Genomic DNA, 24795 nt, shown 5'->3' with positions numbered 1-24795 from the left:
ATCCACCCACATCCCAGGTCCCATTGGACCACCTAGCACCACTTGACACCAATGCTACCCAGGACCAACCTGAGCACATGGTGGTCCATGACGACCCTGTGCCACCACTGGCCTCCTCTTCGTCTTCGCCTGATGAGGCGGTGGCTGGGGCGTCAGCTTCAGGTCCTCCACCCATTGACCACAGGGCCCACGAGGACCTACTCTGCCGCATCGCCCATAATATGGGCCTGCAGGCGGAGGAAGTCATTGAGTCAGAGGACCTGGTGGTGGACATTCTTACTCCGGAGGGTCCTTCCAGAGTGGCGTTGCCAGTAATTAAGACTATTGGCAACAATTATAATGCTCTATGGAAGACTCCAGCCTCCATTCCACCCACCGCCAGGGGTGTGGAAAGAAAATATTTTGTTCCCTCTAAGGACTATGGATTCTTGTTCTCCCACCCATACCCTTGCTTCCTGGTAGTCTCTATGGTGAATGAGAAGGAGCGTCAGGAACAACAGGCATCGGCTCCCAAGACCAAAGCGGCCAAATGGATGGACTTCTTTGGCAGGAAGGTTTATGCTGCAGGGGTCTACAGCTGAGAATAGCTAACCAGCAAGCTATCCTCAGCAGGTATAATTTTAACTCCTGGGACTCTACGTCAAAATATAAGGAGTTACTCACCACTGAGTCAAAAGCTGAGTTCTCGGCTCTGGTTGAGGAGGGGAAGGCAGTTGCCAGGACATCTCTGCAGGCCTCGCTCAACTCGGCCGACTTCACTGCACGTACCATCACCTCGGAGGTGGTCATGAGGAGAACAGTTTGGCTCCAAGTGTCTGGGCTCCCACCGAAAGTTCAGCAGACCCGGCAGGACCTTCCCTTTGAGGGTGCAGGGCTGTTCACGGACCAGACAGATGCAAGACTTTACAGCCTTAAGGATTCCAGGGCAATGATGAAATCTCTGGGGATGCACACACCTGCTACCCAGAGAAAGCCCTTCAAGCCTCAGCCAGTGCAGCAGCAGAAGCAATACCAACCCCACCCGAGGCAGGATACATACCGCCGTAGGGGCAGGAATTCCAGGAATAGGCCTTCCAACCCTCCCACAGGCCAAGGGCAGGGCCCAACCAATCCATTGTTGGGACCCAAGCAAGGGTTTTGGAGAGATGCCCGAGGGCAGCGTACCAGCCACAATTACGGATCCTTCCCCCCGTTTTTTGAACCGTCTATCCCACTTCTACCATGCGTGGTCCCAAATAATGTCGGACCGCTGGGTTCTTCATACAGTCGAAGTGGGATTTTCTCTCCAATTCTGCTCCTCCCCTCCCTCCCACCCCACTTCCTCGTCCCTCTTCAGGGACCCCTCTCATGAGCAACAACTTATCCAGGAGGTGCAGGCACTCCTCGCCATGGGAGCGGTGGAGAAGGTTCCTCAGGAGCTAAGGGACAAGGATTCTATTCCCGATACTTCCTAATCTCCAAGGCCAAAGGGGGGTCTCAGACCCATCCTGGACCTGCAAGGACTCAATCAGTTCATGGTGAAGTTGAAGTTCTGCATAGTCTCCCTGAGCACAATTATTCCTTCTCTGGATCCGGGGGCCTGGTACGCTGCCCTCGACACGAAAGATGCATACTTTCATATAGCCATTTGGCTGGCCCAAAGACGTTTCCGGAGGTTCGTTGTCAACCACATACATTATCAGTTCATGGTGCTCCCATTCGGGTTATCAACAGCCCCCCGGGTGTTCACCAAGTGTATGTCAGTGGTCGCCGCTTTTCTCCGAAAGAGACAGGTGCAAGTGTACCCCTACTTAGACGACTGGCTTCTGCGAGGGCGCTCCAGGGAGCAGGTGGAGTCCAGTCCAGGTCCAGTTATTCAGACAGACCTTCCAGAGACAAATCGACATTGTCACCCCCTCCCCTCCACCCCCAAATAGAATTCATTGAGGCAGTGCTAGACCCTGTTCAGGCAAGAGCCATCCTGCCAGAGCCCAGATTCCAAACACTGTCACACGTCATTCAGATGCTCAGACAATACTCCCCCACCACTGCGACGACATGCCTCAGCCTCTTGGGACACGCAGCTATGTCATGAGGCATGCCAGGCGTGGCTCACTTCAGGTTATCACCTGGGTTGAGACAGTCTAGACTCGGTAGTAACAGTACTGTCACGAGTCCTAGACACGCCAGGATGGTGGTTGGACCCTCGCGTGGTCTGCGAAGGAGTCCTATTCACTACCCCTCAACCATCCATGACCTTAGTATCGAACATGTCAGACCTTGGTTGAGGGGCACACCTAGGAGACCTACAGACTCAGGGCATGTGATCGCAGGCCAAGATCCTGCTCCACATCAATATGAAGGAACTCAGCGTGGTGAGACCAGCCTGCCAGACCTTCCATACCATATTGCAAGGTCAGTGCGTGGTGGGCTGACCGACAACACCACCGCCATGTTTTACATAAATAAGCAGGGTGAAGCCTGCTCCTCCCCTTTCTGTCAGGAGGCTGTCCACCTGTGGGAGTTTTGTATAGCCCTCTCCATTCACCTGGAGGCGTCCTATCTCTTGGGTGCACGCAACAAGCTTGCGGACCACCTCAGCAGGTTGTTCTGCAGTCATGAGTGGTCCATCCGGAAGGACATCATCCACTCCATCTTCCAAAGGTGCCACCAGGAGCAACGGAAAGTGTCCAGCATTTTGCTCCTTCCAAAAACACAGCCCGGGATCAGTCTTGGATGCGTTCATAAGGCACTGGGGGAACCATCTACTGTATGCCTTTCCTCTGATACCACTTGTCCACAAGGTTCTCCTCAATATCCGCAGGGACATGGCAAAGGTAATTCTGCTCGCTCCAGCATGGCCACGCTAACATTGGTACATAACACTTCTGGAGCTGTCAGTGAGCACCCCCATAGCCCTGCTGCTCCTTCCCGATCTGATTACACAGGACCATGGCTGACTGCTTCACCCAGACCTCCAGTCCCTCCATCTCACGGCCTAGAAGCTTCATGATTAAACACGAGGGCGCTCCAGTGCACCGAATTGGTGAGGGAGGTACTCCTTGATAGCAGGAAACCTTCCACCAGGGCCACCTACCTGGCCAAATGGAAATGGTTCTCGTGCTGCTGTAATCGCAGTCGAGTATCTCCACTTCAGGCATCTATACCATTCATCCTGGACTATCTACTGCACCTAAAGCAGCTAGGCCTGGCTGGATCATTCATCAGGGTGCACTTCGTGGCCATCTCAGCATTCCACCCTGGAGAGTTAGGGTGTTCAGTCTTTGCCAATCCTCTGGTGGGCTGTTTCCTTAAGGGCATGGAATGGCTATACCCTCAGTCTTGCCCACCGGTACCGACCTGGGACCTCAATCTGGTCCTAGCTAGGCTGATGGGAGCCCCAGTCGAGCTGCTCGCTACATGTTCCCTTTTGTATCTCTCGTGGAAGGTAGCCTTTCTGGTTGCCATCACATCGGCCAGGAGGGTGTCGGAACTAAAAGCACTAATTTCCGACCCCCCCCCCCCCAATACGGTCTTCCACAAGGGTAAGGTACAGCTCAGGCCGCACCCAGCTTTCCTGCCCAAGGTCGTATCCCAACTCCACCTCAGCCAGACATTTTTCTACCTGTTTTCTACCCCAAGCCATATGCCAACGCACAGGAGCAGAGGTTTCACTCATTAGATGCGCGGAGGGCGCTAGTGTTCTACATTGAACGCACAAAGCCTTTCAGAAAGTCAAACCAGCTGTTTGTAGTGGTGTCGGACTGGATGAAGGGACTTCCGGTCTCCTCACAGCACATTTCTTCCTGGATTACGGACTGTATCCGTACCCGCTGTGACCTCGCCAAGGTCCCAGCCCCGGCTATAACTCGAGAAGAGCCCAGGCCTCTTCCACAGCTTTCCTGGCCCAGGTGCCCATCCAAGAGATCTGCAGAGCGGTGACCTGGTCCTTGGTGCATCCCTTTGCCACCCACTATGCCATCACACAGCATGCTATAGACGATGCAGCTCTCAGTATAGCAGTGCTCCAGTCAGTGATTCCTTAACTCCGACCCCACCCCTGTGGGAGAGCTTGGGAGTCACCTAATTAGAATCAATGTGAACAATCACTCGAAGAAGAAAAGATGGTTACTCACCTTCTTGTAACTGTTGTTCTTCGAGATGTGTTGTTCACCTTCATTCCAATACCCACCCTCCTTCTCCACTGTCAGAGTAGCCGGCAACAAGGAACCAAAGGGGGGTTGGGTTGGCAGGGTCATATATTGAGCACCAACAGTGTGCCACTCCAGGGGTCTCCCTGGCCAACCCGATGGGAGCTGCTAAGGGAAAAAGTTTATGACGACCGTGCACACAGTGCGCACGCACCTAATTGGAATGGACGTGAACAACACCTCTTGAAGAACAATAATTACAAGAAGGTAAGTAACCGTCTTTTTTAATAGGCTCGGGTTATAAACAAAGAATAGTTCATATGGGATACCATTATGACCTATAAGACGATAACATGGGAAATCCACACAAAAGAGGAAATCAGACAAGAAAAAAGAGAGGAATGAAAAATATAGAGGAATTAGAGCTTTTATTAAAGGGAAAATTTCTGTTTCTTTTAACTTTTCAGACTATGTGGTTTTATCAACTGTAAATGGAACATCTAATGGAACACAGAGGATCACTGTAACTACACAGCAAACCCACTGTATAGTGGAAAATCTAGAACCTAACAAAAGGTAATGCAGTAAGAGAACTTCTCAAATTCATCCAGCTAATTTAGACTGTCAGTAATATCCCAGTTTAAGAAAAAGATACAAATATAAGAACAAAGTGAGTTTGTTCTAATTCTGATGGGAAGCAGATTTTTTTTTAAATATAATTAACAGAGAAAATAATCTCATGCCAAGGATGTTGCAGATGGTCCAGACTCCACGAGCTGGCTATAGTGCAAAGGTGACATATTCAGTGACCTGGCAAAAAGATCCACAGTTGAATTTTTAAAAGTCTGCTGCCTCTTATGGAAAAAAAATCCTGTAGAATTTAATAGGGAAAAAACTTACTATATTTTGTAGAAACATGAGTATTGGACTTTAATAATGTGCTAACATTTCCATATTTTTAACCATCCTATAGAATTCAGGTTTCAAGAATCTAGAGCAGGAGTGGGCAAACTTTTTGGCCCGAGGGCCACATCTGGGAATAGAAATTGTAGGGCGGGCCATGAATGCTCACAAAATTGGGGTTGGGGTTTGGACTCTGGGGTGGGGCCAGAAATGAGGAGTTCAGGATGCGGGAGGGGGCTCTGGGCTGGGGCGGGGCTGTGGGGTGGCGGTGACGGCTCTGGCTGGGAGTGCGGGTTCTGGGGTGGGGATGGGGAGTTTGGGGTGTAAGAGGGTGCTCCAGGCTGGTGAAGACACGCTAAATTGATGGGAGAGCACTCTCCCATCAACATCTGTAATCCACCTCAATGAGAGGCGGAAGCTATGTTGCCAGGAGAGTGTCTCCTGTCGACATAGCATAGTGTGAACACCACTGTAAGTCGATCTAAGATATGTTGACTTAAGTTACTTTGCTTACGTAACTTAACTAACATAACTTAGATTGATTTACAGTGGTAGTGTAGACCAGGCCTTAGAAGCTATGTAAAGGGTAAAAGAGAGAATGTGTTTTCATTGCAGTCACAATACAAATACACCTCTACCCCGATATAATGCTGTCCTCGGGAGCCAAAAAAATCTTACTGCGTTATATCGAACTTGATTTGATCCACCGGAGTGCGCAGCCCCGCCCCCCCGGAGTACTGCTTTACCGTGTTATATCCGAATTCGTGTTGTATCGGGTCACGTTATATCAGGGTAGAGGTGTACTGTAGTACGTTTGATACCAAACTGGGAAGGATTGCAACTGCTTTGGAGGATAGGGTCATAATTCAAAATGATCTGGACAAATTGGAGAAATGGTCTGAGATAAACAGGATGCAGTTTAATAAAGACAAATGTAAAGTGCTCCACTTAGGAAGGAACAATCAGTTTCACACATACAGAATGGGAAGAGACTGTCTAGGAAGGAGTACGGCAGAAAGGGATCTAGGGGTTATAGTGGACCACAAGCTAAATATGAGTCAACAGTGTGATGCTGTTGCAAAAAAAGAAAACGTGATTCTGGGATGCATTAACAGGTGTGTTGTGAGCAAGACTCGAGAAGTCATTCTTCCGCTCTACTCTGCGCTGGTTAGGCCTCAACTGGAGTATTGTGTCCAGTTCTGGGTGCCACATTTCAAGAAAGATGTGGAGAAATTGGAGAGGGTCCAGAGAAGAGCAACAAGAATGATTAAAGGTCTAGAGAACATGACTTATGAAGGAAGGCTGAAAGAACTGGGTTTGTTTAGTTTGGAAAAGAGAAGACTGAGAGGGGACATGATAGCAGTTTTCACGTATCTAAAAGTGTGTCATAAAAGGAGGAGGGAGAAAACTTGTTCACCTTAGCCTCTAAGGATAGAACAAGAAGCAATGGGCTTAAATTGCAGCAAGGGAGATTTAGGTTGGACATTAGGAAAAAGTTCCTAACTATCAGAGTGGTTAAACACTGGAATAAACTGCCTAGGGAGGTTGTGGAATCTCCATCTCTGGAGATATTTAAGAGTAGGTCCCTTCCAGCCCTAGAATCTATGAAGCTATAACTCTCTGCCAGAAGCTGAGAGTCAGGTTTTTCCCATGGTAAATGCTAATACAAAACTATTATATTTGTCAGCATACATAAGGCAACTCAGACTCCCACCTGTAACAAATTAAGTGAAGATTTTTCTATCATTATTGCAGCTCACATAACCAAACTCCTTCCATCTGAGATCCTTTACAACCATTTTAGTCATGATAATTTATGTCAGTAGTAGGATTAGATCAGAATTACAGACCCAACAGCAGCCATTTAGTCCTGCATGTCACTGGCTATTAAATAGTACCTTAGTAATAAAGCAGTTTCCTTGTTCCTTCAAATGGTGACCTTCAGTATGTCTGCTGTGATTGAACAGGAAAAACATACCATTAATATTCATATTTTCCTCTAGGAAAGTATACAGCATAACATTATTGGTATTTGTCAAGTGCCTAGGGCTGTACAAAATACAACATGAAGGCAGCCCTTGCTCCAAAATACTTACAGTCTTGAAGAAGAAAAAGAAAAAGGCACTGGACTGGAAGCTGGGTGACCTGGGTTCTATTACTAGCTCTGCCATTGACCTGTTATGGGACTTTTCATTTCTCCGTGCCTTTGTTTCCCCTCCCACTCTTGTCTATCTTTTCTGTTTAGGTTGTGTAAACTCTTTAGGGCAGAGACTGTCTCCTATTAGGTGCTAGCATACCTAGCACAATAGGGCCCCATTCTGGGTTGGAACATCTTAAGTGTTAGTGTAATGCACATAAATAAATAATAATAAATTCACTAGGAAGTCCAACAGGAAGAGTAATTTCTAATAATTTTTTGTGGGGAGAGTTGTTCACTTCTTGTGGGCATTGTGGAAGAAGTGAGCGTTGAAGAGGGATCTGAAGGGAAGGAGAGTAGTAGTCTGGTGAACTGAGATGTGAAGGATATTTCATGCACAGAGAATGGCAGGCAATGATGCACAGAGATGGGAATGTGAGAAGACAATAAGTTTGTTAGCATGAACAGAATGCCTTCTGCTTTTTTAGTCTTTCTAGCAATGTGTGGAAGCTTGTGGTGCCGCTGTTCTGCCTTTTCCATTCCATGGATGAAATTGAACAGTTTGACCCCTGAGATGCCAAATTCACCCTGTTTGTGAGCACTAAAATTCTCTGGGAAGGTGTTTTAGGTTTTTAAGCTCATCTGCTAAAATTCATGGATCACCAAAGAGTATGTTTTCATCGTAGTGAGCAAGGATTTAGCCTTGTGACTTCATTAATACTAGTGGAGCAATATTGTTGCATGGTACTGTAGTGAGGAGTGCCTTAGAAATGTGTGTTGTAACAATCTCCATGCATTGCACTGAAATTTCCCCTCTAGGTCACCTATAAAATCATTTTTGGGACCATCTTGGTAGTCAAGATGCAGGGCTGGTCAACTCCCTAATCTCTCATTCCTCAAGTCACCAAGGTCGAAGAACTCTGTACATTGCAGCAGGCTTTGTCCGGGTAGAGAGGGACAGAAGCTGAGGAATTGCTTTGTGTCACTGAACCAAAAATCTGGTCAGTTAAGGAATAGTGATAATGGACTGCTAAAGGAATCCTGTCCATTCTTTTTCTGTTGGAAGGAGCTAAAATAAAACATTTATAGTCCATCCACTCTATGACAACTATATTTAAACACGGTTGCAACATGGTTTCCCAGACCATTGCACACGGGGAAGGGTTTTTTTGAAGAATTGTATTGTAACTGTACCATAAAGCCATAATATGGACTTCCTTCAGGTGAGCAGTTTAGCTTTGTGTAAGGTGGGATCTTAATGTACAGCATGATTTGATTTGGATGGTTCTTAAAAGAAACAAAAACCTGTCCTCATTGGTTGGGGTACCTTGCGGACTAGCATGTTTAAACCTAATGGTTGCTAGCATGGTCTCCCTTGTAATGTACACAGGGCTTTTCGTGGAGAGGCTGAAGCCTTGAAGATCGTGTTATAAAGCATCTGTTTGCTTTGACTCATAGGAATAATGCCACTGCTGGCTATTTTCTCCTCTAGACGTGCCTGGTAATATAAATTTCAGAAACAAAATATTTACAGTAACTTAGTTCATAACCGAGGAGTTTATAGTTACTTAATTCATCCAATGATTGGTGCAAGGACTTCAGTCGAAACTTGCTTGCCTTGTAATCTGTACCTCAACCTTTTTGTTTGGTGTGAATTCAGTCTACTCCAAGGCATCCAGACTCAATGAAATGAGAGCATAATGTTCTGTTTGAAACCTGTTTTACTGCGTAAAAGGTACACCCTTTAAATAAATGCCTGGCACTGTCAGCTGCTCAGCAGCCTGCATGAAATGTGCTGATGTTCTTATATTATTCCACTTTGTTGGATCGCCCAGAAATGCCACGTGTTTTGCTCAAGACACAGACGTGTTGTGTCTGTTCCATTTTCTAATAGTCACACATGCCTGACAATTGGCATTTGTCACTGGTCATTTAAAAAACTTTTCCATAGATGATTAGTGCCTTGGCCTCTGCACCTGGAGAACTGTCAGAAATAATGTTTGGAGAATTTCAGCATAAGGGAAAAATAATGTATCTTAAAACACTGGTAAAAGTGCAAATAATCTGAAAGTACAAATCATAATATGCAGTGTTTGGTGGGTTTTGATTTCTCAAAACTACTACATGTTATTAGCACTAAGGAGTAATTAGCTAGGTGCCTGACTCCCTCATTTAAAACAATACGTGTTGACTATGGATCTAATATTCTGCTTATTCTTATAAATGCTTTGCCTTTCCATAGCTGTTTTCATCTATGGATTTCAAAGCACCTACGAAACAATTAAGTCTCTCCGGTGAGCTAGGTAAATCTACCCATTTTATAGATTGGGGCTTCCCAGAAGACTTTCTCTCATAGCATCAGTTTCTTTTCTGCCCATGTGCTCCTACAGTAGAGTAGTCTGTGTAATAGTTACATAGACATGATTATTAATTATTCTGCACTTTGTATTGCACTCATCTTTTCTAATGACTCTCTGTCCCCCTCTCATTTCACAGCAACTCTCTTTTCATACTCATCTTAATCCACCTTTTTCTGAGACACGCATCTACAAAATCAACTGTAGAATTTCCAAACATGGATGTTTCAGATTCAGATCATATTCCATAAAGCCCTCCTCCGTGCACACACACAAGTTCTTCTCTAACCTTTTCCATCCCAATGTGCTTTCACTCATAAGTGCCTCCATATTTTAATATCTGAACTCATTCTTTCAACCACTTGAGCTCGCTCTGGGCCAGATCCTGATGTCTTACTAAATTTCTACTCCTTTCTTACTTAGGCAAAATTCTCAGGATTTGAGTCCCCATAACTACTATGCTGATTAGGCTGGTGGATAGTTATCTTATAAATCTTCACTTTGCCCTTTTTCACATTTGAAAGCTAAAAATTTTTGTGGTGGCTTCTCTGAGAAATTAATTTTACAGACGTGCTAGTGTCACAGTTTCCAACACTTCTGAGCAGAGAAAAATACCACTATGAGCAATAGCATTAATGTACTCATTTTCCACCAGATGGAAATGTTGCCTTTTTTTTATATATATATATATAGCAAAAACAGTTCTTGCTGTTACCTGAAAAGTCAACATTTGTTCCTTTTGGAAAACAACCAAAGTATTTGAAGCAAAACCACAAAAATGGTTGTTTTGATTAAAGCAGTTAGAATGTGATTTCCAGCCAGTCTTTCTCTACTAGTGAGAATTGGTTCACACAGTTCAACTTGTAATTTGGAGCCTGATTTTTCAGAGTTGTTCCCATTAGAATCTTGGGTGCTCAGCTCTTGTGAAAACCAGGCTTTTAGTCTTTTGTAGGATGCTATGTCACAAACAGTCATTAAATTGACTAAAATATGTCAGTGGCTTCTTAATAGTCCTATCTGGCACAATCTCTTCTTTATCAAAGGGGTAGCCATGTTAGTCTAGATCTGTAAAAGCAGCAAAGAGTCCTGTGGCACCTTATAGACTAACAGACGTATAGCAGCATGAGCTTTCGTGGGTGAATACCCACTTCTTCGGATGCAAATCTTTGGAAGCTCGAAAATTGAAATTTCCTTAGTATGAGTTGTCTTTTCCGCCATTGTGTTTGCTTTACAGTGGTAGTGTTGTTCGTCAGCAACATCTTTCCCATAGCTAAAGTCAGTCTTGCTGCTTTTTTCTTTTCCTGGATCTTTTATAGCCCACATATTAATTACAGATGTTGTATTAGTTAGTCTCCAGTCCATTGCTTCCAAAGAAGTTTAGTATTTTTCTGCTAATGGTTGTCTTATCTTTTCTACTATTTCCTTTAAAATTCTACGTGGTTCATATCTGCCCTAGGATTTTGTCAGTCTTCAGTCTAATTTTTCCATCATCTATTGTGGTGACATCCTGATTTCCTTTAGTAGTTTTCCTTCCTCCTCTGGGCAGAGGTACAGTCTGTTTTCCCCCATCTCCCTCCCCCCAGTCTTTCTTTGTGAACACTGAGGCAAAGGATTTATTTTAAGAAATGTCAACCTCTTCCGTCTATAAATCATCCCCTACCAGCCCATAGAGGCCCTTCTGGCCTCTTATGTCTAATGTACTTGAAAAATGTTGTAGTTATTTTAACCTCTTGTGAGATCTTCTTCTCGTTTGTTACCGAAGAAGCTTTGTGTACACCATATGCTCTGCTGCCCCACGTACTATAGTACAGCTGCAATGAAATATGGGATTTTTTTTAATGCCAGATTAGCTCTTTGGTCCATCTAGTCTCTTGCCCTTAGCAGTAGCCAGCACCTAAAAGGAAGATAAACCCACCAACACAATTAAGCCATGTTGTCATTGGGAAGGACAATTATTCTCATTTGCCTCAGGTGATTGTATTTAATCTCTGAAGAATGAGATTTGAATACCCATATTGTTACCTTAACTTGCATAGCCATAAATGCAAGTAATATACATTCACAGAGCACACAATAAGTGGCCAGGAAACTCTGCAACAATAAGAAAGTATATAACTTTGCAGAAGTTAAAGTTAAGTTAAAGTAAAATGTTACGATTGCATTGCTGTCATATTAGAATCAGAGATGTGCCAAATGGTTCAGGGGAAATTCGGGTAGCAGTTAAATTAGGCTGTCACCCCTCTAGCCTATTGGCAAAGATTTGTATTAAGAAGTTTTTGTTTTAAAACAAAATCTGTAATTTCTGTACCACATAGCAGTGTAAAAATTCCTTTTGGATTCCATCTCTGTGCATGTTTGTTGCAGGTATCAGTGTTTCAAAACTGCCTTTTCCTCCTTTTTGGGTGCATTTTCACAGGTCTCTTTGGATTAGATCATGTTCTGTAGCAAAGTATGGTTCCAGCAGATACACTTCATGATGTATATAAACCTACAGGAAAGGCAATAAAAATTCCTTATAAAATGAAGGTGAAATATCTAAAGTATATATCAGACTATAATGCATGATGGGTGATTTTATTCAAAAGCTTTTTTTAGCTGGAATATGCATACAATTATAAAACAAAAAAGGTAAATGTTGAGTTAAAGCTATAATTTTACCTCAGGGTACTAGCAAATGATTCTTCTGATGCATCATTTATTACATCACTAGAAGCTTTCAGTGATATTACAGCCTTTAATTCATAGTTGTCTGTTTCTGCTATCATTACGCTAGTGCCCCAAATTTGGTAGGCAAACATATAGGAAAATACATTCCGTGCCTCACCGATCTCTCACTCTCATGGCAACGTGACTCCGCAAGCAAGAGCAACAATAATAGATGGGGAAATAGGCAGACAAGGGTTAGTTGACTTGCATGAGTCTTATTACAAAATGTATTCCCTAGTATGCACAGAACTCCCCCAACCCACAGGTTTTTTTAGGGCAAAGTGCTCCTTACCAACCCTTCCAGCATGTCTTTAATTATCCAGTCAACCACCTCACTATCCAACCTTCCTTTCCTCTCCTGTCCTCCATTACCATTCAACACCCTCTCTACTTGCTCCACGCAGCAGCCCTGGACAAGTGCTCCTGTGACTGTCATCAATCATAGAATCATAGAATATCAGGGTTGGAAGGGACCTCAGGAGGTCATCTAGTCCAACCCCCTGCTCAAAGCAGGACCAATTCCCAACTAAATCATCCCAGCCAGGGCTTTGTCAAGCAGGGCCTTAAAAACCTCCAAGGAAGGAGACTCCACCACCTCCCTAGGTAACGTATTCCAGTGCTTCACCACCCTCCTAGTGAAATAGTGTTTCCTAATATCCAACCTAGACCTCCCCCACTGCAACTTGAGACCATTGCTCCTTGTTCTGTCATCTGCCACCATTGAGAACAGCCGAGTTCCATCCTCTTTGGAACCCCCCTTCAGGTAGTTGTAGGCTGCTATCAAATCCCCCCTCATTCTTCTCTTCTGGAGACAAAACACACACCCTTGCATTGGCCGGGAAACGAACCCAGGTCAACTGCTTGGAAGGCAGCTAAGCTCACCACTATACCACCAATGCATCACCGAGTACATCACCTAAAGCCACAGGCTGGGAACCATGGTCAGCAACTCCACTTCTCAGACACAATGGAAATTTCTACTGTTAGGGTGAAGATTGTTCTGTGTTGGAAACAGAGCTTTCTCAGGGGCTGGTTGGGAAACCGGAACAAACTCCCACAGGAGCTGAGGACAATCACAAACCTCTCCACCTTCCGCTCAGAGTGCAAGGCACACTTCTTCAACCTGCATTCTCTAACTTAAGCACAGAGCAGTATGACATTTAAATTTATTAAAAAACAAACAAAAAAACCCTACCAGTACAAAACCTTATGCTGTACACACAGTTTTCCCTCTGGGAGAATACACTGTTGGAAGGTGCTCAGGTACTACAGTGATGAGGGCAGTGAAAGGCTCTATGTAGAATAGAAAGTCCTCCCCTCTATGTCACTCTTGATGTTAGGATCCCACAGCTTTGAAGGCAGTGGAACCATTTCTCTCCCCCACCAGACTGTCTGTGTGAACAGAGAGATAGCAAAATCTCTGTAGCAGTGCCTTCTGGCTCCCAGGAAATGGTCTTTCTTTCTGTCTCAGCCCATACGTCTGAGGAAGAGTGGCACGTAAGGGCCTTGTGCCTCAGTGGGTCTAGGTGGGAAGCAAGCAGTGGCCTTGTATATTATTTTAGTTCTACTGACAATCTAATTTGCATATTAAGTGTGCATACTTGTAAGTGAAAGACAAAAGGCACATAGCACTAGATGATAAGAGGACTTCATAGGACTCCTTTTCTGCTTGAAAACTGTAGGATGCAGAGGCGGATTATAGTTTTGTGGGGCTCTGGGCCAGAGTGAGTGGGGGCCCCTCCCCACCCCTTCCGCCTGCAGTCCCTCCTGGCTCTCCTGCTGGGGAGCGGGGTCGGGGCGCAGGGGCTTCCCCCACCTGCGCAGGGGCTTCCCCCACCTGCCCAGAGCTGCTGCCGTGGGGGATTGGGGCCGGGGCCCCGCTGGCCCAGTAGCTAATCCACCACTGGTGGGATGGCAGTCCAAGTGATACTACTACGCTGAAAAGCTCTGTTTAATTTCACCTTTTCAGTTCTATGATCTTACATTTTTCTCCTTTTGCATGATTTGGAAAATGCTAGAATTTCCTTTGCTTGCCAAAGTTTCATGTGGGATAGCAATTTCCTATGGAAAAAATAGCCTGTACAGTAATTAAATAAATAGAAATTTAATCTGCACAAGTACTTTTATTGTTCTCTGTGGTTTGGATGGATTTCTGAGGCCTATTCTTTCCAGAGCCTATGGAATGACATTCTGACAGAGGCTGGAGTCAAAGGTTGCTTTAAGCTGCTGTTTATACTGGTTAGTTGAGGAGTTTTTGGCAGTATATATGAGATGGAATATAGACTACAGCTTCTTATGAACATCAAAACTGGCTAAAATGTAGGTATGGGATAATCATTATATAGGTTGCCTATTTATCTTGCTAAACTTTGGCCTACATAGTCTCTTAATCCCTTTGGCTTTTTTTGTCCTGTCGCTTGCGTAGAAATCAATAAAGTAGCAGAGAGCACTTGATCATTTTTACATCCATTTTATTTATATACACAGAGTAGTCACTTTTGAGATCTTTTACCTGCAACCTTAAAAACTGACATGTGGCTATGCAGACATTTGTGAAAATGCCATATGAGCTCTTTAGGTTTAGAATACAGTATGGTTTGATGCCTCTCTCCCACTGTTTATTCTTGGCCAAACATTTTCCCTCTCCCTACTAGTGTGCAATATGCTGTCAATCAGGTAGTTACTATCTTGTGCCCCAAAGGTGCCTGCTGGTCCTTGTGCTGCTGCCACTGGCGTTGCCTCCTGGCTGGAAGCCAGCTGAAGGAGAAGGCAGAGATGATTCTTTCCTAGATATTTTTTTGAAATGCCTGTCACAAGACCTGGGAAACAGAGACATTTGGATTTCCTCTAAAATGTTTACAGTCTTCAGCTTCTGTTCTAGTTATTTATGGAACTTGTAGAATTGATGGGTCCTAATATTCAAACTGAGTGCTTCAGGGCAGGGATGGTCCCTTCCTATGTGTGTAACCATTCTGCCAAGTGTCATTCGCAGTAGTAACTGTTGGGTCACAATAACCATATATTCACCTAAAAAAAATCAAAACTGACAAAACCCAAACAATGTTTCAGGTGTATGGCCAACCCCAAAGTCCTAGGTATTAATTACCTGGCTGGGTGACACCCATAACTCTTATTCACAAAACAACCGGTACCCATCTAAACCCTCACTTGTGAATCCAGATAGACTCGTTGGTAGTCAACTGGGTGTTGGGGCAGCTCTCCTGTCTGCTTTAGTTCAACAAAGCCTACACCATCAGGTTCTGCTCCATCCTGCAGCTGGTCAGAAAGACCTCTCCACTTACTCAGTTGCTGTACTGTCCAACCTAGTCCCACTCCACAGAGTCAGCTCTATGCAGAGCTTGGAATTTCTGGATCAGGCATTCTAGATAGATCTCCTTAGCTCTATTTATTGAGCTCCTCAGCTCCCAGCCCAACCAGAGTCCCCCATACGTCCATTCACGGTGACTAACTTTCTGTGGGGTATAGCTTGTGCAATTCATGTGCCCATTCATAACTACAGTTACAGTAACAAACTATTGTCCTTCAGAAAATCAGAACACAAACTCCAAATAATGCAGCATGACACACTGTATTAACTAAGCTACACTTTCTCCTTTGAGAGAAGCAGAGCATTCTATCCTTCTAAGCCTTGTAGCTGTGAGCTTATATCTGTTTCTACAGTGCCTAGGACATATGGGGGCTCTAGGAGGTACTGTAATCCAAATAATTAATTTATGTTAATTAAACTTCTTGTTAAACTTCTGCTTCTGCATGAGTTGTTAGTCAAAAAATTGTCTAGTGCTCTATTGCCATTTGAAATATAAATGATTTTATCTTGTCTGCTCGAAGTCGGCAACATGTAAAAAAAAATAGTGTACTACAAATCAAATATGAATAAAATAAAATATTTATCACTTCAATTTCATAAACTAAAATTGGCCACATAGAATGTTTTGGTGTACTTGGGATCAGTGTGGTTGATAATTCCATTAATAAAATATCTCATGCTGCAGTATCTTCTAAAATATAGATCAGCACAGTTGGCTTAAATAGCAAACCATGATGTATTGTATAACTAATGAAAAATGTGAGGTTTGGCTCTAAGGGGGAATTTTCATGGACTTGACCCATCAAGTAATAAAATGGATATAAAATGGTGCATTTTATTTATATGTAACCTTTCATGAAACATATGGATAGATTTCAGTTATTACCATGCTGCTGCACTGTAAATCAAGGGAAAGACTTTTGCAGCTTTTAAGTTATAAACTTGGATTGATGATGCACATTACTAAACCATTCTTTACTTTGTCCAATTAATTCTCTCACAACATAGCCATTTCCTTTCATCTAAAAAGAATAAATCAAAGGGATTTGGCTACATGCAGAATTGTACCAGTTTACTTCAGGTATTGTTTTACACAGGTGCAAAAGGCTAAGTGGACACTCTTAGTTCAGTTTAAGCCAGGGTTTCTCAACCTCTGAGTCGGGACCCAAAATTGGGTCACCAGAATGTTTCAAAGGGTCACGTGGCAGCTCCTGTAGTTCGTGTCCCACAGGGCTGGCTGGGCTCGCCTCCCTGCTCCAGGCACTGCAACCGCTGAGGGCCCAGCTGTCATGCTGACGGGAGCCCAGGTAAACCAAATTTGAGTGAGTGGCACTGCGACCCCATGAGCCAGGTCACAACTCCACTCACGCAAATTTGGTCCAGTCATGGGGGTGGGGCTAAATCTGAGCAGCGCTGCAGGCCCAGAGGTTGCAACGCTCAGAGCTGAGAGCAAAGCCCAGCCAGCCCCACGGCACAGGAGCTGCAGGAGCCACCACTGTGGGGTGATTGCCGGCCAGGACCCAACCCCCACCAAGGGGGCAGGATCTGATCGAAACCACCCCAGGACCTCCACCCCCAAACTATTTACTGGGTTGTGACAAGCCATAAACATTTACAGATGGGTCCTGAGCCCAAAAAGTTGGGGAACCACTGGTTTAAGCCACTCTTAAAAGGTAATAAGGATCCACGTCAGTGTTTGCACCAGTTTGGCCCAGTGCATGTGTGTGTGTATAGACAAGGTTTCAGCATATCTAAACTGTTGTTCTATCATGCAGCTTGTTAAGTAGGCAACAAAATCCCCAAATCACCACTTTGTGCTGTTGCATGTGCATAGAGCTGCACACCCACCCTGCCCCGGGATATTGTGCCTCATGGAGACAGAAAGACTCCTAGAACTCCCAAGCATACCGAGCCTGTGTGCCTGCTGCTGCAGCAGCCTTTTGTTGCATGCAGCTTGTGCATGGCTGACAGGCTCTGCTGGCCAGTGTTTAGAGGGTGGAGACACAGTCCTCTCCATTCCCTTATCCTTTTTGGAGCATCTTGTGTTTTGCCTCCACACCATCCAGAACAATAAATTCAGCATTAGAATGAGGGGACTGGTTCTCGGCCCTCAACCTCCAGGGTGCATATTTCCACATATCGATACATCCTTCACACAGGAGGTTTGTCGGATCTGTTCTCAGCACAGATCATTACCAATACAAAGTACTTCCTTTTGGCTTGTCTGCGGCCCCACAAGTAGTCCTCGCAGTGGTGGTGGCTCACCTATGCAGATAAGGGATCATAATGTTCCCCTAGCTGGATAATTGCCTACTCAAAGCTTTGACATGAGAAGAGGCCCTAGAAGCTACTCAAAACACAGTAGCTCTTTTCATACAGCTGGGTCTACAGATAAACAAAAATCAATGTCCCACTGGTGCAGAGTTCATCGGGGCCTACCTTGACTCTCTGGAAGCCACAGCCTTTCTGCCCCAGCACAGGTTTACCACTCTAGTCAATCTAATCACCACAACGCAAGCCAGCCCACAAACATCAGCCAGGACATGCCTCCAACTATTAGGCCATATGTCAGCAACGGCACGTCATCAAGCACACCAGACTGCACGTGTGATGCCTGCAAGGCTGGCTCAGGACAAAAAATATTCTGCACAGACGCAGTATAAACAAGCATCTTACGATGTCAAGCAAAGTAAAAAATTCTGTACATTGGTGGATTCAGAGACACAATGTTTGCATGGGAGTTCTCTTTACACAGACCTCCCCACTTGGTGATAAAACGGATGCCTCATTGCTAGGTTGGGAGGCACACCTGAACAGCCACATAATCCAAGGTTACTAGTCCCATCGGAATCAACGTTACGCATAAATTTACTGGAACTACAGGCAGTCTGAAATGCATGCTTACACTTCCTACCCGTGATCAGGGACAAGGCTATAAAAGTGCTGACGGACAATGCTGCTTGTATGCTTTACATAAACCACCAAGGAAGGGCACAGTCACACTCCCTGTGCACAGAAACTATGTGACTATGGAATTGGTGCATCCGCTGCAACATCAACATCTCAGCCTCCTACCTACCAGGATGCCAAAGCACCACAGCAGATGCACTGAGCAGAAAATTTTCCCAGGACCATGAGTGAAATGAACAGCAGAATACTGCAGAACCTATTCAGACACTGGGGCTTCCCAACTATAAACCTCTTTGCAACAAACCCGAATGCCAGATGCCCATACTTCTGCTCCAGAGCGGGACCAGGATCCCAATCTCTCAGCACTGCTCCAGAGCGGGACCGGGATCCCAATCTCTCAGCACTGCTTTTCTCCTCAATGGGATACATATCTATTGTACACTTTTCCTCCAACCCCTCTCCTAGCCATGGTCATGCACAAGATAAGGACCAACAACTCCAGAGGGAACCCCCCCACATGGCCCAGACATAGGTAGATTTTCTGCATTTAAACATCATATGGCATATGGCTTATTTAAAGTGACCTTAAAGGAGTTTGAATACAGTGGTGAGCATGGAATAAATCTCTAAATTAGATTAGATAGGCTTTTAAAATAAAAATAATGAACCCATGGTTACACTTATAAATGTAGACTCCTCATTTATAAAATATTTGCCTATATGAGAACACTTGCTGGTATTTCTGTTCTGTGTGAAGATTTACAAAAATTGAGGCAATTGTTAGTTTTATGCATTAAACTTGATTGAAATAAAAATTATCCTACCAAGTAGCTGTGGGAGACTGTCCCTTGGTCTTTGGCCATAAAGAACCTACCGAGGTTAATCAGCGTGCTGCTCAGGTCTTCACAGACTAAGAAACCATTGGAAATTCCACAGTTTGTATTAAACTATTCAGCCTCTTTGTGGGGAACTTTTAAATGAAGTCTTGGCACCAACGCATGAGAATAGTGGCATGGTTTTTAAATTTTGTCTCTTCTGATCATTTGATCTCTTGGAAAATTGCTGCTTGGAAAGCAGTCTCTTGCAGCTCCATTTCATAGCACTGTGATAAATTCACCAAGCACCCCCTTTGATTAATAAGGGATTCTTTGTGAATCAACAGGAATATTTAATTGTCCAATATAACATTCAAAATAGAAAATAATCTAAATGCCTGCTCATTGTTTTTAAAATGTGTCCATTGTTTTGCGTTAATTGCTAATTTAAAATGTACTCAGTTGCCTACTACTTATTTATGTCAGGGTTTCTCACAGCCTCCAAAGCAGTGGTTGTTTCTTGCTGTGACCCCAGAATAAGTCCTCTAGGCTCTACTGTAATACAAATAATCATAACGAGGAAAAGAATAAATTATTGTTTTTCTGTACACTCCCCTCACCGCCTAGAGCTCCTGGAAAGTTGCTGCTGGAAAGTGAACCACAAAGGATTTTGAATGTTAGAGACTTTGGGGAAATTACCTCTCTATCTTCTCTCTTTCTCAACTACATTCCTTACAATCATTTAAAAAACAAACCAAAAAAACAACAACAGGAGCTGTATGTGTCTCAAAGGCCTCAGCGAGTGAGGTAGCTTTCACGTTTGCATGACAGGCACAAGCTGACAGTCATCAGTTCAAGGGAAGGAACTGATACAGAACCTGAAACTGGAACAGAAAGAAGGGAGAAGAACATGAACAGGAGCCTTTGTACAGCAATATCAGCAAAGCGTGCAATTTTCCGTTGCTCTGAGGCAGGCAGATCACCATGGGGGTGTACGTTATAGTTGTGCTATAGTTGTTAGTGTAGGCAGGTGATGGTATCTTAGAATAGGCCGATTCTGAGTGGTTTTTAGGTCGGTGCTTGGCTGTGTGGTTGGTGGGGGAAAAACACATTGTGCACTGACATTGATATTCTTACCCATATTGCTAGTTCAGTACCTCAGAGTGCATCCATTAGCATGGGTGCATCACACATGAAAAAACATCAGTGTAGGAGAGGAGGGGATTTGGGAAACAGGATTGAGTGGAGTGGCCACGTTTGGCTCAGCCGTGTATGGGGTATACAGGAGCCACTTGGCACCAGGTAGCAGCAGCCACAGGCCTTACTGCTGTGAGGAAATGGGAATGCTCTGGCCACCTCTCCTCGCAGCACAGCAGCAGAATAGGAAGGCCACAAATGGCAGGGGCCCTGAGCACCATTAAGGAGAATTGGAATGAGAAGCAGGGCTCTCCCCAGGTGGTAACAATAGGGAACTGGCAGCAATTGTTCAGCCTCCTGGATTTGAGTTGTGGGGATGGGAGCAGATCTTTACTTTCTGCAAAGCCACATGGGCAGCAAAGCCAGAGGAGGGATCTCAACAGCGCAGTGTGACTGGGATTATTCTTGCTTTTCTACCTTGTTTTACTTTTCCTGCATTCTGCCTTGGTCCCAACTAGAGTTGCCACCTGTCCAGGTTCCCCTAGGATTGTCCCTTTTTTGAGGTAGCTGTCCTAGGAAATCGGTAACCGAGCTCAGTACATGCTGCCAGCTGTCCAGTTTTATGGACTCAGGATCATCCCACATGTCCTGGCTTTTGCATCCCAGAGGTAGCAACCCCACTCAGGCGGGAGGGTAGGCGGGGGAGTTCAGGTAATATTGGTGTTTAGGACTACGCCATAAAATATTGCAGTGGAGAAGGATTAGAAAGAGACATCCCTAAGCGAGGTGCATTGTTGTTATTAAAGGACTATATATCGCACTGAGGTGCATTCAGCCAGTTGGATCTTCAGCTCAGTTGGCTGAACGTGCCAGCCCCACCTCCTGAAAGACATACATTACTTGCAGCAGCAGGCCCTATCACCTAAACTGCTCCCCTGCCAGCATTAAAAACAGGATAAGGTACCACTGGAGCATTAAAACAAACAGTAAGGACCTGCATGAAAGCTTGCTATGCATAGACAGAGGGGTCTTACATTCTTAGGAGCAGCGTGTCTAAATGTTTTCAGAGTAAGAAACTTGATACTTTATGCTTGTCCAGGAAGCCAGTAGCATGAGAGAGGGTGTCTGCATGGGTGGTCTGCTTGCCCATGGCAATCAAGAATACAGTGTATGTTTGTTTCTAATTTTATTCTCCAGTTATGAATTCCAGGTGAAAGCCAAAAACATTCGCGGTGAAGGTCCAAGCACCCCTACGCTCCCATTTTCTACTGAATCAGGTAAGAGCTTCAATAGATGTATCAGTTTATCAGTGAAAACCATGACAATGCGTTCAGCCAAAAAGACGAGGTAAACTTGACCCTTAAGTGTTTTTGATTATGGATGCAGTGTAGCCTGTATTGGGCACTGGACTCAGACTCAGGAAACCTGGATTTCCTTCCCGCTCTGCCACTGACCTGCTGGGTGGCCGTGGGCATTTCACTTTACCTCACTCTGTGCCTCTGTCTCTCCATATGTAAATGACAAATTCCCATACTCCTTTATGGACACAAGACAGAGTTGTGATTTAACTATGGAAGGTGTACAAAGGGTTACGCTGAATCCAGGGATTTTTTTTTTAATGGGTAGTGTGGCATCTTAAATCCAAAGCTTTATTATAGTAAATCCATGTTTATGTTTGTATCCCTCTATCAGATAGCTCTGCAAACAGGCAGGCCTTTGTGCACAGTGATACATAACAGATTTACACACACGGCACACTTTTGCAATTTTGCTTTGTTGCCCATGCTTTTCCCACTGTCTGCAATATAGGATTGTTTTAATTTTATTACTGTTGTTTATATCACAATAGTGCCTCGGGGCTTAACTGAGATCAGAGTCCCTTTGTGGTAGACACTGTATGGGTGTGTAAATAGCTAGATATCGAGAGAGAGAGAGTGAGTCACTGCGCTGATGAGGTTACAGTCGACATAAACAAGACACACTTGTTGCAGGAAGAGAAACAGAAGCTCAGAGAGATTAAGTGACTTGCCCAAAATCATCCAGCAGGTCACTGGCAGATCTGAGAATAGAATCGAGGTGTCCTGGGTCCTAATCCAGTGTTTTACCCACTGGATTGACGCTTAGTGGAATGGGGTCAATGTGAGCATAGGAAATATATTCTTTAAAATTAAGGATTACTCATTTAGCAGATTGGTATAGGGCCCTCAAAAATATGTATCTATCTAATGCATCTGCAACTTAGAGTGCTATTTGCAGCTTTGTCATGTGTTTAAAATGGTACAATAAGCAAAGTCCCACCTGACTTGGCTGTGGGGAGCAGAAAGAATCACTCAGTACAGCATTGCACTATCCATCCAAGTTCCAGCTTCTCTAGAAGCCAATTACAAAATAGCCATTGACTGCAATAGAAGCAGGAGCTATTCTTATATTTAGAGTCGGCTGCCTATTGTTGATTGTACTCTGAACTAGTAGGCACTTACTGTGTACCATGCCTCTTTAAAGGGACACTATCGGGTTTTACATTTTAAGTCAAATCCTTCAGTGCTTTCTCACTGAAATTAATGGGCGTTTTGACTGAGTAACAGGTAAGTGGAAAATGAGTAAGGAATTCAGAATATGTCCCACATATTTTAAGAAAAATCGATACACTCTTATGTTACTAATGTATCTTAGATTATTAAACTTGAAAGAACCATTTATATTTTAATGCAATTTCATGATTTCTGATGTTTATTTTTTTCCTTCACTCAGTGAAGACAATGGAAATAAACTAGTTGGTTTCACACGTCTCCATTTCTCATTCTCATGCACTAATGTAAAGCTGCAGCATTTGGGCAGCAAGCACTACAGAGGAATTCTTTAAAATAATAACAAATGGTCTACATTGAAATTTTTAAAATGCCATGGAAATATGTTTATTGATGATAAACTTTGTAATCTTTTTTTTTTTTTTTTTACAAATCCAAATTTGACTGGTAGTGACCCATTAATAACATTTTTAAAAGCTCAGTGATGCGGTAATTCCAAATACACCTCTACCCAGATATAACGCGACCCGACATAACACGAATTCGGATCTAATGCGGTAAAGCAGTGCTCTGGGGAGGCGGGGCTGCGCACTCCGGCGGATCAAAGCAAGTTTGATATAACGCGGTTTCACATATAACGCGGTAAGATTTTTTGGCTCCCAAGGACAGCGTTACATCGGGGTAGAGGTTTAGTTACATGAGCAGTTTATTTCTTTAACTTGCACAAAAATGTAGTGAACTCAACTTCCCAAAATTGTTGCTATTTTACAGATTATAGTTTGTCAGCCATAGAAAATCACTTTCCAGTGGGCTTCTGTAGAAATATCAGGAGAGGTTATTTTACAATGTTTGATTGAGTGTTTGTTTTTCTCCCCAGCGGACCCAAGAGTGAGCGAGCCAATTTCAAGTAAGCCCTTTATGCATAGCATGCTCTAATCAGAACATTTTTCTGAAGTAAGATAATGTACTACTTTATGACAGGAATGGTTGTGCTGTCCTAGCTACACATGCCATGGAACAGAACAGCATTCACACATGATTTCACTTCTTCCATCTATGTATCTTGTAAGGAATTCCTGCCAGTCTAAATGTTTACCTGAGCACAGCACAATCAATGTGATGTGGTATTCCCGCAGCAGCCTAAGATGGCTTGGAACCAATGTACACAAATGAGCCATGGACAGCTTGTGTTTTCTCAGCCCAGTTGTTAAATCAATAGAAAGTTCTGTAAAAAGAATACACTATTTCTCACTTAGTAAGCGACTTAACAGAATGCAAGTCAACGTCTGCTATTTGTCTGTCATTGTGCTGAAATGTATGCCATGAAAAATAGTCAGCTTTGAAAGGCTTTGACCCAGTTCCTCCTGAAGCCAGTGGTAACACTCCTGTTGACTTCGTGGGAGTTGGGGCAGGCTCTAAAAGAGCAGAAGAGACCCCTTTCAGCCTGAGGGCCTATGTTTTGCATTTAGTACTGAAGTTGCCTTTAAAAATTTGCAAATATTCTTCCTTTCCACAGTGTAGGCTATCTCATCTTGTTTATCATGTAGTTTGCTGCAAGTTAACGGTGCCCTCATTTGTACCTTCTCGGTTAGAAAAGCTGTGGAATCATAATTCCCCCACTACTACCGTATGTTACCCACTTTTATAAGTTGTAACTGTATCTCAATACACATACAAATATTTGTCTCCCTGACATCGCAATGAACGTTGTACATAAAAGGGCCAGATTTTGATCTGAGTTACAGCAGCCTAAATCTGGAGTACCTGTTTACTTCAGTGGAGTCAAGTATCAGAGGAGTAGCCGTGTTAGTCTGGATCTGTAAAAAGCAACAGAGAGTCCTGTG

General features: G+C 44.0%; 1 protein-coding gene across 1 annotated transcript in view; it reads left to right on the top strand.

Annotated features, from left to right (window-relative positions):
* Positions 1-24795, top strand: part of ABI3BP (ABI family member 3 binding protein) — a 292470-nt gene that overhangs the window by 255094 nt on the left and 12581 nt on the right. The window contains exons 52-54 of the mRNA XM_029913250.1: positions 4598-4706; positions 21621-21700; positions 23829-23858. Coding sequence (XP_029769110.1) covers positions 4598-4706; positions 21621-21700; positions 23829-23858 — 219 coding nt within the window. The remainder of the gene's footprint in view (positions 1-4597; positions 4707-21620; positions 21701-23828; positions 23859-24795) is intronic.

The sequence above is a fragment of the Terrapene carolina genome, unplaced genomic scaffold, assembly GCF_002925995.2.
Source record: "Terrapene carolina triunguis isolate 2854851 unplaced genomic scaffold, T_m_triunguis-2.0 Scaffold558, whole genome shotgun sequence".
In the NCBI taxonomy this organism is placed as follows: domain Eukaryota; kingdom Metazoa; phylum Chordata; order Testudines; family Emydidae; genus Terrapene; species Terrapene triunguis.
The sequence above is the reverse complement of the archived record's forward strand: the minus strand, read 5'-3'. Positions and strand labels throughout refer to the sequence as shown.